The 17,626-nt window shown below is 37.8% G+C and overlaps 1 protein-coding gene across 1 annotated transcript; it reads right to left on the reverse strand.

Moving 5' to 3' along the window:
• Nucleotides 1–615: 615 nt before the first annotated feature.
• Nucleotides 616–17,387, reverse strand: CRISP2 (cysteine rich secretory protein 2). The gene is made up of 7 exons (XM_068558094.1): nucleotides 17,319–17,387; nucleotides 12,824–12,940; nucleotides 11,945–12,032; nucleotides 8,017–8,162; nucleotides 7,190–7,287; nucleotides 2,878–2,966; nucleotides 616–626 (listed from the first exon to the last, which is right to left on the reverse strand). Exons 1-7 carry the CDS (start codon nucleotides 17,385–17,387, stop codon nucleotides 616–618), a joined length of 618 nt encoding a protein of 205 aa, XP_068414195.1.
• Between the last annotated feature and the right edge of the window lie 239 nt (nucleotides 17,388–17,626).

The raw sequence follows: 17,626 nt of genomic DNA on the forward strand, positions 1-17,626 counted from the left end.
AAAAGCTGTTTGCTTTTATTTAAAGAGGATGTCATAAGACAAAGGTAGATGTCAATCTTTGAATTCATTCTTTAAACATGTAAAAAGTCTTGGAGTAGGAATGACAATGTTACAGTCTTTTTTTTTTTTTTTGGCATGTTGTTTCAGGAAACATGTAATTCTTTATTTTAATCCAAAGTTCTAGTGACTAAGTCCTGTGGTTGTACAACTTTAAAAATTCTCAACTTTATTCAGTTAATTAAATGTAAGGTGACAAATTTGTATCAGTCCAAAGTTGTTGTCATAAACTAGCTTACTTTTGTAAATCGTTGTATGAAAGACATCTCTGTAAACATCCTGGAGAAAAAGGTTCGTTACTGTTTGGAATCAAATTTGTAACTAACATGCCTACAATTTCCCTCTTGGTATGTGTCAACTAAATGATGCAGATTTTCTCCACTTAGTCCTGCACAATGAAAATTGGGCATTTCAGTAAATTTTGCCTTCACATAGGCAAGTAGCCTTGCACTTTTTTTTTTTTTTTTTTTTTGCCTTGCACTTTTCCTTGAGCAATTCCTGTTCACAGCCAGCTGTTTTCTTCAAGGAATCACAGTTACTAAGGAGATCTTCATACTCTCAAGAATTGGCTGTAACAAAAACAGATGTTACCTCATTATCATTTTTCTCAGTAGCGAAAAAACAATCCACATATTCAAAGTGTATGAGTGGGTAAGATTGGACAAACAAGTCAGCGTCACTTACACCACAAGGGGCCTTTCACTTCTTGAGGAACATATGAGGTGCCTTAGTTGAGCTCACTGATTAATCCATCACTTTTTATTTTGAACTTGGTGACATGTTTCTAAAATGAATTGACCTATTTTTCTCCCTTAGCAAAGAGAGTAAAATGAAAATACCTACAGAATCTAATATGGAAGGAGTTACTAGACACATAGAGCTATTTAAACTTAAATTATTTTAAATTAGGCGAAATTAAAAATTTAGTTCCTTAATCTTACCAGCCACAGTGTTCAATGGCCACGTGTGACTAGTGGCTACTTGTAAGATACATGCTGATAGAGAACATCCTTGTCATTTCATCCTATTGGACACACTACCTCAGACACCAATGCTTTCTTTCAGGAGAAAGTAATTCCAGTGGGAAGATAGAGATGTAAAACAATGATAATATGCCTTCTTTCTTTCTAATGTTTCTTTTTTGGATGTTCTCCAGGGACCCCAAACCCAACAAATCTCAAACTAAACTCATCCTCCTACCCACAATGGATCCAAGGTGACTATTCTCCTCCCACAATCCCAGGGGAATGGCTCCCTGACTACTCAGTCATTCAGGCCAGGAACTGAATCAATCTGAACTCCTTCTTTTCTACTTCTGACCAGCACCAACCAGCACTGGTAACAAACACTGGCTATTTTACTTCTTGTCTCTCAGCCCTGTCCATTGTTCTTCATTCATTTTCCCAGTAATGAGGTTAAGACATTCAATTTCTTTTTAACCCATGTTTTTCAATAGTTTTCTTGCTGACTTCCATCCAATAGTTTCTACATACCATTGCTAGAAAGCTCTTTATCAAACATGATTCTGACCTTGTCACTCTTTTGCTGAAAACCTTTCAGTTGAGTGTTTATTGCTAATAGGATAAATTCCAAGCTCCTTAGCTAATATAGCATTCAGCAGAGGTAGAAATATTCCATGTTTTTTTAGCTGATTTTTTTCCTTTAGTTAATTTATAGTTTTGACATCATCAATAGTCTGAATTATAGTTCTATAATTCAGTAAGAAAGAATGTTGACTAAAGGTGAATGCATTTGAAAGGTAAAAATCTCAGGGAATGAGTCAACTCTATTGTTCATAATAATTTTAATAAAAGTATCCCAACTATTAAAAACCAACAGCTATTTTTACTTCAGATCGTGACAACTTTAGAAATGACACATATGACATTTATTTTATTCCCTCCTTTTGCAACAATATCTTTATGGATTCTATGAACCCATATCATATACAGGTTGGATTTTGTCATTAAAAATGTGCACAAAACCATGATTAATTTATAGGGCAAATGATCATTTATTATGTTAATCACCATGCTTCCAATTATACTATAGAAAAAAATGCAGTAATCAGCATGAGGAACTCATTTGCACAAAAGAAACATTCAGTTTGCCTGTACAGACTGAGACACAATGTGGTCTCACATCCTTAGATTTATACATTTTTATTCTTTCAAAATACTACTTTTGGTGTAATGATACTAACGCTGATGAAATTATTTATCAGAAGCATGAATGTATAGTTATTAATAAGCTCTGTGAGGTCACAGAGACAAATGGATGCTAGATGTTTCATTATCTTATATATGGTAATATAGGCATACCTCATTGTATTGCATTTCACTTTATGGTACTTTGCAGATATTGTGTTTTTTACAATTGAAGGTTTGTGGCAACCCTGCATTGAGCAAGCTTATTGGTGCACTTTTTCCAAAAGCATTATTTTTAATTTAATGTACATTGGTTTTTTTTAGACATAATACTATTGCACACTTCATAGACTACAGTATAGTGTAAACATAGCTTTTATGTGCACTGGGAAACCAAAAAATTTGTGTGACTCGCTTAATAGCCCTATTTTCTTTCTTGCAGTGATCTGGAACAACGTCTCTGAGGTATGCCTGTATTCTTTTCATTACAGAGAATATGTAGGTTATTGAAACGTGTAAAATGTTTACTTAAACACACTCTGTTGGGTAATCTTTTTGTCTTGGCATAAAGATGTTATTTAAATTGGTTACTTTGGGAGATTTCTTTATCCATAAAAAGAAAATTAAACATCAATTCTTGATTATAATAGCAAGTTAATCACTTTAAACTTACTGCATAGTCCACTGTCACAGTTACCAGGGCAACTGGCACAAGGTGTTCCTTGTTGGTAAGGGGTATTCTTTTCACGCACATTATTACCACTGTAATGTAAAATACACACTGTCAAATATTTTTCACTTTACTGTTTAGTTGCCAAGGGCAACATCATCACTAAATATATATAAGTATATAAGTAATGTTTTTAGTTCTGTTGACAAAACTGAGGGGAATTCCCTGGCGGTCCAATGGCTAGGATTCTGCACTTTCACTGCTGTGGTCCCAGGTTCGACCCCGGTCGGGGAACTAAGATCCCACAAGCTGCACCGCCGGGCCAAAAAAAAAAAAAAAAACCAACAAAACCAAACTGAAAAATTACAATTCCCAACATGTAATTTACATAACATCCAAATTAAGAAAATACTTCACACACATCAACCCATCTCCTTGACTCTAATTCTTCAGGCTGGGCAGCTACATTGGCATAACTAGTCTAAAGCATTCAGATAACTTTTTTGCAGCAATACACTTTTCATCTCCCAGTAGACTTGGTCAGATTGGTAAGGCCGTGCCCCGCAAAGAGCTAGCTAGGGATAAATATATCCCTTTGAGAGACAGGGAAAGATCCTGGGGCCAGGAGGTTGCAGTATGAAAAAGAATACTCAATATTGCAATATAATTTTATATTTGAAAAAGGATAAATACCCTAATTCCTCTAATATGAACTGGGGGCAGTAAAGCTCCAATATATATATTTTTAATTTCGAGATGGCATTGTACTATTTAAGTAGTTTGTGGTGTGTGTGTTTGTGGGTCAGGGAGAGCTGGGGAAGGTTTGTGAGTTTCCAGAGGTAGTGCGTGAGAGATTTTTATGTTTACCGAAAAAGGAACGTTAGATTAAAAAGTTTTGATAAATGCCAGTAGCCTGGGTGTAGTCAATTACAGTGACTAACTTGTAACTCATTGATGATGATTATCCTATTGGCTGTTAAATTTATCTAATTCATCGGAAAACACATGGGAATGCAAATCTCAGTAGTGTCAAGGGAGCCAAGGGCCCAAAGTGATGTATTTGAATCTGTCTTCCTGCACAGAACATGGCTGTCCATGTGGTAGCCCTTGGAAAAATTGTGACATAGACACAAAAGTGTTCTGGAGGTTCTCTCACTCCCGCTTTCCTCATTATTCACTTCAGCTCTCACTTCAGATACCTGGTTCCCGATGCCTCCCCTCTCACAGCCAGGCAGTGAGTTTGGATGCATTCTCCAAGGATCTATCAATTTTTTTATTAAGTTATACTTGACACACAATATTCTATTAGTTTCACGTGTACAACATAGTGGTTTGATATTTTTATACATTATGAAATCACCACAATAATTCCAGTTACCATCTGTACATCACATGTGGTTTGATGGATTCCTTTAGTGTTATCTTTGGACTTCTTTTTCATTATTTTTTGTGTTTCCATTGTAGGTTTTTGTTTTGTACTTAACGTGAGGTTCATATATATCAGCCTGTATCTATAGCTGTCTGTTTTAAGCTGATAGTCACTTAAGTTCGAAGGCTTTCTAAAAGCACTAAATTTTTACTACCCCCAACTGTTTTATGATTTTTGTGTCATATTTTACATCTTTTTACCTTGTGTAGCCCTTCGCTACTTGTTGCAGTTACAATTGATAGTAGCACTTTTGTCTTTTAAACTTCATACTAGCTTTTTAAGTGGCTAATCCACTGCCATTACTATATATTTGCCTTTATCAGTGAGATTTTTTCTTTCATATGTATTTTCTGTTTCTAGTTGTGGCCTTTTCTTTTCTGCTTAAAGAAGACCCTATAACATTTCTTGTAAGGCCAGTTTAGTGATGATGAACTTCTTCAGTTTTGCTTGTCTGGGAAACTCTTTATCTATCCTTCAATTCTGAATGATAACCTTGCTGAACAGAATATTCTAGGTTGTAAGCTTTTTTTGTTTTTGTTTTTTCAGAACTTTAAATATATCCTACCACTCCCTTCCAGCCTATAAAGTTTCTCCTGGAAATCAGCTGATAGTCTTATGGGGTTTCTCTTTTGTGTGATTAGTTGTTTTTCTCTTGTTGCCTTAGAAATTTCTGCTTTAACTTTTGCCATTTTAATTATGTCTTGGTGTAACTCTAGGTTCATCTTGTTTGGGACTCTCTTAGCTTCCTGTACCTGGATGTCTGTTTCCTTTTTCAGGCTAGGGAAGATTTCAGGCATTATTTTTTTTAAATGTTTTCTGTTCCTTTCTCTCTTTCTTATCTTTCTGGGACCCCTAGATGTTGGTAGCTTGCTGTTGTCCCAGAGGTACCTTAAACTCTCCTCATTTAAAAAAAAATTCTTTCTTCTTTTTGCTCTTCTGATTGGGTGATTTTTCACTATTCTATCTTCCAGATCGCTTATCTGTTCTTCTGTATCATATAATATGCTATTGATTCTCTCTAGTGTATTTTTTATTTCAGTTCCTATATTCTTCATTTCTGATTGGTTCTTTTATTTTCTAAGTCTTTGCTGAAATTCTTATTGTGTTTTTCCATTATTCTCCCTAGTTCAGTGAACATCCTATAACCATTTCTTTGAACCCTATCAGGTAAATTACTTATCTCCATTTCATTAGAGTTTTTTCCTGGGGTTATATTCTGTTCTTTCATTTGGAACATATTCCTGTCTCCTCATTTTGTTTGAATTTTGTTTTCATTATTATTAAAAAAAATTTTTTATTGGAGTATAGTTGCTAAATTTTGGGTTTTTTTCTATGATTTAGGCTAAACAGCTACTGCTCTTGGTCTTGAAGGAGTGGCCTTGTGTAAGAGCATCCCCTGTGACTGCTTGTGACTGGTGGCTTTAGCAGACCAGCTTGAACTGGAATGGGCCAGGCTAGAGGAAGTCCCTGGGGAGCACTGTGCTTAAGGCTGCCTTGGTGGGATGGCTAGGGCTGCAGCTGGGGAAGGTGTGGACTGGGGGAGTCCCAGGGGGACCAAACAATGGTGCTCACTGGTGTCTCCGACTCTGGAGAGGGCTCCAGCAGTTCCCTGTTCATTTGGAAGAAGCTCTCAGGATAGTAGATGGATTTTCCTTCTGTATAGTCTGAGCGCTTTTTAAATTGCTGGGTTTTTTTTTGCTGTGTCCCAGGGCAGGTGACTCTTTTCTCAAGCCCCTCAGCTATACCCCTCCTATTTCAGATCACTGAAATGGGGGTGGGGTTCCCATGGATACAGTGTCTCCATCTTTCCTACTAATTTCTATGTGGTCCTTCTATCTACAGAAGCTGCTAAATCAGCCTTCAGGTCTTCAGGAGCAATTTCTTTATATGTGTAGGTGTAGATTCAGTGTGTGCATGGGAGGAGGTGAGCTCAGGGTCTTCCTAGGCCCGTGTTGTCCTTCCCCAAATGACCTATCTATTCTTTCTACTAAACTCTAATAGCTGTTTTCAGGAAAATGACTTTGGAGGTCATATTTCTCAAACTGGAGACCCATACCCCTGGGTCATCTATAGTATCAAATAAATCCTGTATGAGGCTTGGTTTGGGGCCTCCCTGCCTGTAGTGGTCAAGAACTTCAAATTTTAAAAGAAATTAAGACTAGCAGATATGTTGAGGTTAGGTCTTCAGTTTATCCATAGGATTTGTTGTGGAGAACTTCAAACATTTTGCTTAATGAAAGAGCATGTTTCCTGTTATAAATAAAGACTGTAAGGAATTGTTCATTATGGAGTTTTTTGTGAAAACTTCTGAGAAACAAAAGCTTAAGATGTTTCCTTTTTCTGGACTCTGAAATATATTAAAGATCTCTTGAAAAACCTTTGAGACCCAGAAGAATGAATCATTTCTAATGATAATAACATATGTGGTTTTCAAGATAAGTAAGAATAGGAACGTTTCAGCAGAAAGGGCTGAAATCACAATTTACTATCCCTTATTTTTCACTCCACTACTGCCTCTTGCTTAATCATCAGGCTTCCACCCACCTAGGGTGTGAAATTAGTGAGAACTGATGACATCAAATCTAGAGAAATGCATACTACACGTGCCCAGAGAATAACCTTGAGCCCTGGGGAAAGGCAATTGAGAGAAAAGACATGACTTCATAATTGAGGAAAGAGAGTTTCAGCTTTTACTCTTGGAAATGAGAACTTGGTCTCTTCTCTGATAAGTTGAATGTATCTTACCTTAAGCGGTATTTCCAAAGGTTTATCCTTTCTCTTTATTAAAATATGCTTTTTTATTTTGGTTGGTTAAATGTAAGAGTATTTTAAAATATTAAATTGCTGATGGAATTATTGGCATTAGACTTTAAAGTATATACTTACGCAGGACAGTATTGGCAAATATAGAAGTATTTTAGACTCTTCTGATTGAGACAGTAGGCAATTCCACATCCAACACGGAAAGATGAGTACCAAACAAGCTACAAATGCATAAGGGAATACATGAGAGTACATTAAAGAAGAGGGGAAAATACTGAGAAAACAAATAATAGCAAATGTAAAACAAAAAAGTGATTCTTGGGACCTCTTGGTGGTGCAGTGGTTAGGAATCCGTCAGCCAATGCAGGGGACACGGGTTCCATCCCTGGTCCGGGAAGATCCCACATGCCTCGGGGCAACTAAGCCCACGTGCCACAACTACTGAGCCCGCATGCTACAACTACTGAAGCCCGCGTGCCTAGAGCCTGTGATCCACAACAAGAGAATCCACTGCAATGAGAAGCCCACGCACCACAACGAAGAGTAGCCCCCGCTCACGGCAACTAGAGAAAGCCTGCGCGCACCAATGAAGACCCAACGCAGCCAAATATTTGAAAAAAAAGTGACTCTTATAGTTTGGAGCCGTACACCTTATGGAAATATTTAAATTACTGAAACAAAGTCACAGACTTTAAAAATATTAAATTTCATGTACATTCACTACTTTATCCATTTATAATGTTGGAAAAGTACAGAGTGTACTTCCTTGCCAAGAATTTTGCAGCCCATGGGAAAAAAAATGACAGTTCTAGATGAAATACCAGCCAAATGCCAGGACTCTATTATACTCAAGCCCTTCCCCCAGATTGAACATTGGAGTTGGTCATCATTAGGAGAAACTTTCTCTGTTAGAGCATTTGTGGCGGAAATTTTTCATTTGTTCTGGTTACCTGGGTATAATGTCCAACAATTGCACTGGAGCTCTTCGGTCCTTCACCATAGACAAAATTGTGGTGCTCTTCAAACCAGTTTTGGATTACATCTGACCAGGCAGTAGGGTTACTTGACATGTAGAGATTCTCACCACAATCTGTACCTAAGTGTGAACAGATCACTCATGAAGAAAACAAAAAAGCATGCCGTGGCAAGAGAAGTCAACTATATGAACACAAGGATGTTGCCCTTCAAACTCAGTGCCTGTATTTGCTAACTGTTAATACATGAAAAAGATGCTTCCATTCCTTTTCAACTGTAAAGCTGAATAGAAGACAGATCTACCTAGCCCACTGAGGCTGGCCACAATATGCAAACTTTGAATAGGTTGAGAAGACTTTATTCTAACAAGGACCTACTGTATAGCACAGGGAACTATACTCAATATCTTGTAATAACCTATAATGGAAGTGAATGTAAAAAAATATATATATATGTATATTTGAATCACTTTGCTGTACACCTGAAACTAACACAACATTGTAAATTAACTATATTTCAATAAAAATTAAAACCAAACCAAACCAAACAAAATCCTTCTCCTTCTGGATTGTCAAAGATGCATTCTTTTTCATGCTAAATTCTTTACAGGTATAATGTGTGTGCTCTCAGCTTTGTATTGTAAGCTTATGAAAGGCAACAACCAAATTTTATTTTTTCTCTCCTCTTACCCACCCTCAGCAGAGATTTTTCACATATAGGACCCAGAATAAATATTTATGATTATGAATCTGCATAAACTCTGAAAAAAAAAGGTTTATGGGCAGTCTTTAAGAGTCCCAATCAAGAGGCAACTGACATCAGGAAGGTGTTCAAAACTTGTAGATCTTTCCTTAATCCGAGAATCATAATGTCACAAGGCCAAATTCCCCTCAGAGAGTTAGGCAGGAAGGACCTTGCAGAGGGTGACATCAGCAGAATGGTGAGGTAGGAAGCCCTGGACTCTTCTTTCCCCAATACACACACTGATTCAGCAACAATTCATGAACAAATTGCCCTTGTCAGAAATCCAAAAACAAAACTAAAGGCTTCCTTACCCTGAGGGATATGAAACCAGACTCACTGAAGCCTCTAGAAGATTGGAAAACCCTCTTGCGAGAATCCCTACCCTCAGCAGAGTGTTATACAATCAGGAAGAGACCCTCTAACTCCCAGCTTCTCCCAGGGGAGGGCAAGAGTTGGCTCATGTGTCCAGCAACCCAACGTTTCCAAGGGGACGCCCCAGAAGGCTGGCTTCTGTCTTGCTAGTCTTGGAGGTCAGACAGTCGGCTAAGAATGGAGATGGTGGTTGGGCTGGTAGACACCATAACTCCTCCCTCTGGCTCAGCACAGAGCAAGCAAATGAAAAAATCCTTTCATTTTTTCCTTTCTTCCCTGGGAGGCAGAGTTGATCAATGTGTCCAGTGCTCCAGTTTCTCTGGGGCTACCCAAAGAACTGGCATCTTTCTTGCCAGTCCTGGAGCACAATCTTGTTCCCTGGGGGAGAACAGAGATGGCAGTTTGGATTGGTAGATGCCATAGCCCTTCTCCCCAGCTCAGCACAGAGCAAGCCGACAAAAACCGCAGCTGCCTGCTTCTCCCTGGGGAGGGAAGAAGCTGGTTTGGTCATCTGATGCCACACATTTTCCAGAGGCTGCCTGAAGGACTGGCTCCTGACTTGCCTGTTTTGGAATACTATCAAGACCTAGCATAAACTCGCTGCCTGCGGCTAGTGAGAACAGAGACAGATACTTGGGCTGGCAGTTGCCATAGCCTCCCTTCCTGGTTCAGCACAGAGTGAACAAACAAAATACTCCAGCTCTTAGCCTCTCCCTGGGGAGGGAGAGAGTTGGATGGACTGTCAGAGATCCATCTTTTCTGGGGGCTGCCTGAGGAAATGACTAAGAATCTTTCTTGAGCAAAATGGACTTGAACAGCATTTCTCCAAAAAAGACGTACAAATGACCAACAGGTATATGAAAAGATGCTCAATGTCACTAATCATCAGAAAAATGCAGATCAAAACCACAATGAGATATAACCTTACACCTGTCAGGATGTCTGTTATCAAAAAACAAAAGAGAGCAAGTGATGGTGAGGACGTGGAGAAATTGGAATTCTTGTATGCTGTTGGTGAGAATAAAACATGGTGTAGCTGTTGTAGGCAACAGTAGGGAGGTTCCTCAAAAAATTAAAAGTAGAGCTACCAAATGATCCAGCAATCCCACTTCTGAGTATTTATCCAAAAGAATTGAAATCAGGATCTTGAAGAGATATTTGCATTCTCATGTTCACTGCAGCACTATTCACGATAGCCAAGATGTGGAAATGGCCTAAATGTCCATCAGCAGATGAATGGATAAACAAAATGTGGTATATACACACAATGGAATATCATTCATCCTTAGAAAAGAAGGAAATTCTGCAACATGCAGCAACATGAATGAACCTTGAGGATATTTTGCTAAGTGAAATAAGCTAGTCACAGAAAGAAAACTAGTGCCTGATTCTATCAATATGAAGTATCTCAAATAGTCAGATTCATAGAATCAAAGAGTGGAATGGTGGTTGCTGGGCTGGGGGGAAGGAGGAATGGGGAGTTACTAATCAATGGGCATAAACTTTCTGGTAAGCAAGATAATTTCTAGATATCTGATGGACAGCATGGCACCTACAATCAACAATATTGTATCATACACTTAAACATTTCTTGAGAGGGTAGATTTCATGTTAAGTGTTCTTAGCAGCATAAAATTTTTTAAAAACTAAAAAAAAAAAAAAAAAAAAGATAGGTGTTCTTACCACAGTAAAATTAATTTAAAGAAGAAAGAAGTGACTTGCAGTCCAGAAACTTTTCTCTACCCTTTTCAGCCCTCTCTTAATATTTGCATTTTGGTGACTTGAAATATAATGTTTATGTGCTGCTTAAAGAGAGTATAAAATATTTTTGGATATCTCCTTTAATAGAGAAAGACAGAAACTAAGAAACTAACAGTAGACTTGGATCTTTAAGACCATTTGTTCCAATGTTCTACTGAACACAGTCGCCTCCTGTTGTAATTTCATCATAATGTTTGCATCAACAATATAAACAAGAATAATTCTACTGAAATAACAGGTAAGTTATTCACTACCTTTAAATTGGGCTTACCTATGTGTATATCATGCTTGATAATGTGAAACATTTTATGTAAGGTTTGTGAATACAAGTTTTTTTTCTCTCATGGCTTTTATGATCATTGGTAAGATACGTCTTAAAGTTTTTTTGAGTCTAGTATATTACTCTATGCATTATAGGCACACAGTCTATACAAAATACTTGACAATTTGTTATCAAAACTTTAAAAAATGAATCAACACACCCAAAATATTCATCCTGATTAAAAAAAGCTTAAATATTTTTAGAGTAAAATTCAGGAACAGTTCAACATATTTTAACACATTTTGTGAATGCAAAATAATCTGATTTCAAAACACCATACAGCTACACAATATCACAAAAAGGGCAAAGGGTGAGAAATAAGGAAGCCTGGTTAACTTTCCAGTATATGATACTCCTTCCAGTTGTGTTCTTGCATAATTCATTCCTTCCTCATCCTTATTTTTTAATCTTTAAAATCGGGAAAATGATTATGCATGACCTGTTCACCATGAGCTGATCAAGAGGAGCAAATGAGATGCTGCTTAAGAAATAATTTGTATAATGTAAATAATCAACTTATAGTTGAAATAGTACTTACCGTATCTCTCTATATACAGATACTTTAATTTTAAAAATACAGCCATATAAGCAACATTTATTCACAAAGTCTTCTGAATACAATGCCCCAGAATGGTCTATTCTATTTTATTTATCTAATATTTTATTTGCTCATTTATTCAACAAACATTGACTCATTTACATACTGGTTTTCCGGTCACCAGGATTACTGTGTTCTAAAGTGCACTTGTTTGCCCACTTCTGGGCATTTGCTGCTGCTTCTCTGCTCCATTCCTAAAGGTCACAAGAAAAACAAAATACACAAAGATTCAACTCCAGTGAAGTATATGCTTTAAAGTCTAATTGGTAGGCTGATTTGCATTACTTTAAAACTTCTGTAGATGTATTATCTAATTATCATTGGTATGAAAGTAACTTTTTGTTTGTGTGTATGTGTGTGTGTGTGTCTTTATCTGTCCCAGTGCCAGTTTCCGCACAAAGACAAGTCCACAGGTATGTCTACCGAGAGAAATACCTAATACAATATTATCTGACTATGATAGCATAGCAGCCACACCTAAGATTTTTAATAATGGTGCTGCTCTAAATACTAATTAACATGTGAGATAGTCTGACTACATTTCAATAGTAATAAGCTGACCTAGTTTATAGCCAATTCCATTTGTAGCCCGCTGTGTCCACATGGGAGATATCTAGCTTTTATGGACTATTCCCTGGGAAATGGGCTGTTATTTACCCTAAATGACATTGATCCTGAAGGATAGGAGATTTCTTATTTTCGACTAGGGAAGATAGTGAACCAAAAATGTAACACCTTCACATTTGATGTCTGAAGATTGGGCTTCCAAATTCTGCCTTCCCAACTTAAGAGCCCTGTAATCTTGACAAGTTCTTTAACCATTATAAAGGAAAATTCATTTCTGCCCTGCCCATGACAGAGCTAAATGAAACAGAAAAATAGAGACAGAACTTTGTAAGCCACAAAAGTCTTAAGAGATGCCAGTTAGCTGCCTGCTCTTACCACTGCTGGTTCACACCACTTTATTTATACTCTTGCTTCTTACCATCTTTAGCATGTTGCTGGCAGGTGGAGAGACTGATTTCCTTAGTTCATTGTGTTTATTTACAATCTCTCTTTGGACTTGCGTTTGAGTGGTTAACAGAGCAGTAAAGGTTGGATCCTACAGGGAAATAAAATTAGGGTTATTTTTTAAACATTTTTGAAAATTGCATTTAAGGGTGAATAAGTTAATTCAAGGGCTCTGAGATGACTTTACAAAGTGCTCAGTTCAAGCCACTATGAGTTGTTAAGCACTGCCAATGAACTGAACCAAGGCAATGACAAATAGGGAAGAAGTAGTTTGAAGTTTTGAGAATGGGAATGGAATTCATGGCATGACAAATTAAAAACTCCTCTGAGGCCGCAAATGCCAATTTCTAGTTTCAAGGGAACCCTCAGTGTGATTTTTCTAGACATACAAGTGATAATGTTTTATAATATTTTATAATATTGTGTACAAAGGTATACAATAAGAACATGAAGACAGATTCATCCACATTCAATCAGGCTGCAGCAGTGGGGTAAGAGTGGACATCAAGACTCATCCTAGACTTTAAGGGGAACTTTGACCTGACATGGTGTCTGTTTTTAGAGAAAGAATATATTTAGAATGTATTTAGAGAAGGAATGTTGAGGTTCAGTCGAAGTGCATTCAGTATTCTAGTAAAATGATTCTACCTGTTTTCTTTTTTTAACATCTTTATTGGAATATAATTGCTTTACATTGTTGTGTTAGTTGCTGCTGTATAACAAAGTGAATCAGCTATATGTATACATATATCCCCATATCCCCTCCCTCTTGCATCTCCCTCCCACCCTCCCTATCCCACCCCTCTAGGTGGTCACAAAGCACCGAGCTGATCTCCCTGTGCTATGCAGCTGCTTCCCACTAGCTATCTATTTCACATTTGGTAGTGTATATATGTCAATGCCACTCTGTCACTTCGTCCCAGCTTACCCTTCCCTTTCCCTGTGTCCTCAAGTCCATTCTCTATGTCTGTGACTTTATTCCTGTCCTGCCCCTAGGTTCTTCAGAACCATTTTTTTTTAGATTCCATATATATATGTGTTAGCATATGGTATTTGTTTTTCTCTTTCTGACTCACTTCACTCTGTATGACAGACTCTAGGTCCATCAACCTCACTACAAATAACTGAATTTTGTTTCTTTTATGGGTGAGTAATATTCCATTGTATATATGTGCCACATCTTCTTTATCCATTCATCTGTTGATGGACACTTAGGTTGCTTCCATGTCCTGGCTATTGTAAATAGAGCTGCAATGAACATTGTGGTACATGACTCTTTTTGAATTATGGTTTTCTTAGGGTATATGCCCACGAGTGGGATTGCTGGGTCATATGGTAGTTGTATTTTTAGTTTTTTAAGGAACCTCCATACTGTTCTCCATAGTGGCTGTATCAATTTACATTCCCACTCCATAGTGGCTGTATCAATTTACATTCCCACCAACAGTGCATAGTGGCTGTATCAATTTACATTCCCACCAACAGTGCAAGAGGGTTCCCTTTTCTCCACACTCTCTCCAGCATTTATTGTTTGTAGATTTTTTGATGATGGCCATTCTGACTGGTGTGAGGTGATACCTCATTGTAGTTTTGATTTGCATTTCTCTAATGATTAGTGATGTTGAGCATCCTTTCAGGTGTTTGTTGGCAATCTGTATATCTTCTTTGGAGAAATGTCTATTTAGGTCTTCTGCCCATTTTTGGATTGGGTTGTTTGTTTTTTTGATATTGAGCTGCATGAGCTTCTTGTAAATTTTGGAGACTAATCCTTTGTTAGTTGCTTCATTTGCAAATATTTCTCCCATTCTGAGGGTTGTCTTTTCGTCTTTTTTATGGTTTCCTTTGCTGTGCAAAAGCTTTTAAGTTTCATTAGGTCCCATTTGTTTATTTTTGTTTTCATTTCCATTTCTCTAGGAGGTGGGTCAAAAAGGATCTTGCTGTGATTTATGTCACAGAGTGTTCTGCCTATGTTTTCCTCTAAGAGTTTTATAGTGCCTGGCCTTACACTTAGGTCTTTAATCCATTTTGAGTTTATTTTTGTGTATGGTGTTAGGGAGTGTTCTAATTTCTTTCTTTTACATGTAGCTGTCCAGTTTTCCCAGCACCACTTATTGAAGAGGCTGTCTTTTCTGCATTGTATATTCTTGCCTCTTTTATCAAAGATAAGGGGACCATATATGTGTGGGTTTATCTCTGGGCTTTCTATTCTGTTCCATTGATCTATATTTCTGTTTTTGTGCCAGTACCATACTGTCTTGATTACTGTAGCTTTGTAGTATAGTCTGAAGTCAGGGGGCTTGATTCCTCCAGCTCTGTTTTTCTTTCTCAAGATTGCTTTGGCTATTTGGGGTCTTTTGTGTTTCCATACAAATTGTGCAATTTTTGTTCTAGTTCTGTGAAAAATGCCATTGGTAGTTTGATAGGGCTTGCATTGAATCTGTAGATTGCTTTGCGTAGTATAGTCATTTTCACAGTGTTGATTCTTCCAATCTAAGAACATGGTATATCTCTCCATTTGTTTGTATCATCTCTAATTTCTTTCATCAGTGTCCTACAGTTTTCTCCATACAGGTCTTTTGTCTCCTTAGGTAGGTTTATTCCTAGATATTTTATTCTTTTTGTTGCAATGGTAAATGGGAGTGTTTCCTTAATTTCTCTCTCAGATTTTTCATCATTAGTGTATAGGAATGCAGGAGATTTCTGTGCATTAATTTTGTATCCTGCTACTTTACCAAATTCATTGATTAGCTCTAGTAGTTTTCTGGTAGCATCTTTAGGATTCTCTATGTATAGTATCATGTCATCTGCAAACAGTGACAGTTTTACTTATTTTCCGATTTGGATTCCTTTTGTTTCTTTTTCTTCTCTGACTGCTATAGCTAAAACTTCCAAAACTATGTTGAATAACAGTGATGAGAGAGGGCAACCTGTCTTGTTCCTGATCTTAGTGGAAATGGTTTCAGTTTTTCACCATTGAGAACGATGTTGACTATGGGTGATTCTACCTGTTATAGGTAGATTTTATAGGGTCACTCAAAAGACCCCATTAAAAAAATCTCCAAGGCCATTTGGAGGGAGCAAAGCCATCCAGTAAATGGACTATTGCTGACTTTGTTCCTTTTAGAAACAGCAATATAACTGATAAGGTATTAAATCAGGTGCTGATATTTTTGGTGTATCTTTGTGTGTGTGTGTGTGTGTGTGTGTGTGTGTGTTGGAGGGGATGGGTCCTAAACCTGGTGGTGGAGTAGGGTGTGTGAATTGCTCCCACAAGGTATAGCAATTTGATAGCCTAAATTTACACAAAAGGCTGATGTTACATGAGGATGAGTAAGATTTTTTTTAAAAATAAATTTATTATTTATTTATTTATAATTTTTGGCTGTATTGGGTCTTTGTTGCAGTGTGCAGGCTTCTCATTGTGGTGGCTTCTCTTGTTGCCGAGCACGGGCTCTAGGCATGCAGGCTTCAGTAGTTGTGGCACGTGGGCTTAGTTTCTCTGCAGCATGTGGGATCTTCCCGGACTAGGGCTTGAACCTGTGTCCCCTGCATTGGCAGGTGGATTCTTAACCACTGTGCCACGAGGGAAGTCCCAGCATGAGTAAACTTTTGAAGTGTAAGTCTGAATAGACAGGGTCCTTGGTTGATCTTCCCCTGACACCCTGGGATAAGTTATTCTCTGCTCCCCCAATACTGAGTCCCCTTCAAAGCTCTGCAAATACTGTGAACATGGGTCTGACCACATTTTATCTCCATGATCTCATTGTGCGTCCATTTCTCCTGCCTACTTGTACGTTCCTAAGGACAGGGATCAATACTGAATGAAAAATAAATCCAATGGCACATGTCTTTATAAGAGGCACAAGAGGAGAAGGTGATGTGAAGATGGAGGCAGAGATTTCAGTGATGTAGCCACAAGCCAAGGATTGGTGGAAGCCACCAGAAGCTGGGAGAGAGACATGGAACAGACTCCCTCCTAGATCCTCCAGAGGGAGCATGGCCCTGCTGATACCTTGATTTCAGACTTCTGGTCTCCAGAACTGTGAGAGAATAAATTTCTATTGGGCTAAGCCACCAAACTTGTGTTAATTTCTTACAACAGCCCTAAGGACCTAATGCATTAATTTTGTAAAATATCATTCCATCATACACTCCATATAAAAATAATGCAATATTTTTCTTTTTTTGTACTAAATCTTTGAAATCTGGTGTGTAATTTATACCTACAGTACATCTTGTTTTGGAAAAGCCACATTTCAAGTCTTCAATAGCCATGTGTGACAGGTGGCTGCTGTACTGGACTGCTCATCCTTAAACTTTCATCTAGATAATTGCGTTAAGTGCTCTGAGCTACCAATGAGTACTCTGTGATGTATTAGACACTCTCATTACTTCCGCTCTCAAAGTGCCTTGCCATCCCACAGAGCTGCCTTCATAGCTCTGGAAAGATTTTTCCACTTTAACCTTACCTTTGCTTCGGTGGGGAAAGATGGTAGCAGCACAGCAGCCAGAAACAGCACAACTGGGAGTAAAGCCATTGCTAGGAAGTAAGTCAAAGAGAACAATAGTCTACATTGAAACATGTAGTACATGGACCTCTAACTAGGAGGGAAGAACTAACGTAATGATCTTGGTTATCTCAAAGGAGCCGTGATTCCCAAATTTATAAGTAATGTAACAAGAGAGGACTGTCATATGGTGCCAGTAGAATCATAATAGAACCAACCTTGTCTCTGATAGGGACAATAAAAAATAAGCTGAAGAACTTGACTGTTGC

Source organism: Eschrichtius robustus, chromosome 12 (genome assembly GCF_028021215.1).
Source record: "Eschrichtius robustus isolate mEscRob2 chromosome 12, mEscRob2.pri, whole genome shotgun sequence".
NCBI classification, from domain to species: Eukaryota; Metazoa; Chordata; class Mammalia; order Artiodactyla; family Eschrichtiidae; genus Eschrichtius; species Eschrichtius robustus.

What these genes read in the sequence shown, in the direction of transcription:
- CRISP2 (XM_068558094.1), bottom strand. Translation starts at nt 17,387, where the DNA reads ATGGCTTTACTCCCAGTTGTGCTGTTTCTGGCTGCTGTGCTGCTACCA. An exon ending in CTTTCCCCACCGAAGCAAAG is followed by an intron (nt 12,941 to 17,318) that starts GTAAGGTTAAAG and finishes ATTTCCCTGTAG; the next exon opens with GATCCAACCTTTACTGCTCT. An exon ending in TCCTGGTGACCGGAAAACCA is followed by an intron (nt 8,163 to 11,944) that starts GTATGTAAATGA and finishes GTTCACACTTAG; the next exon opens with GTACAGATTGTGGTGAGAAT.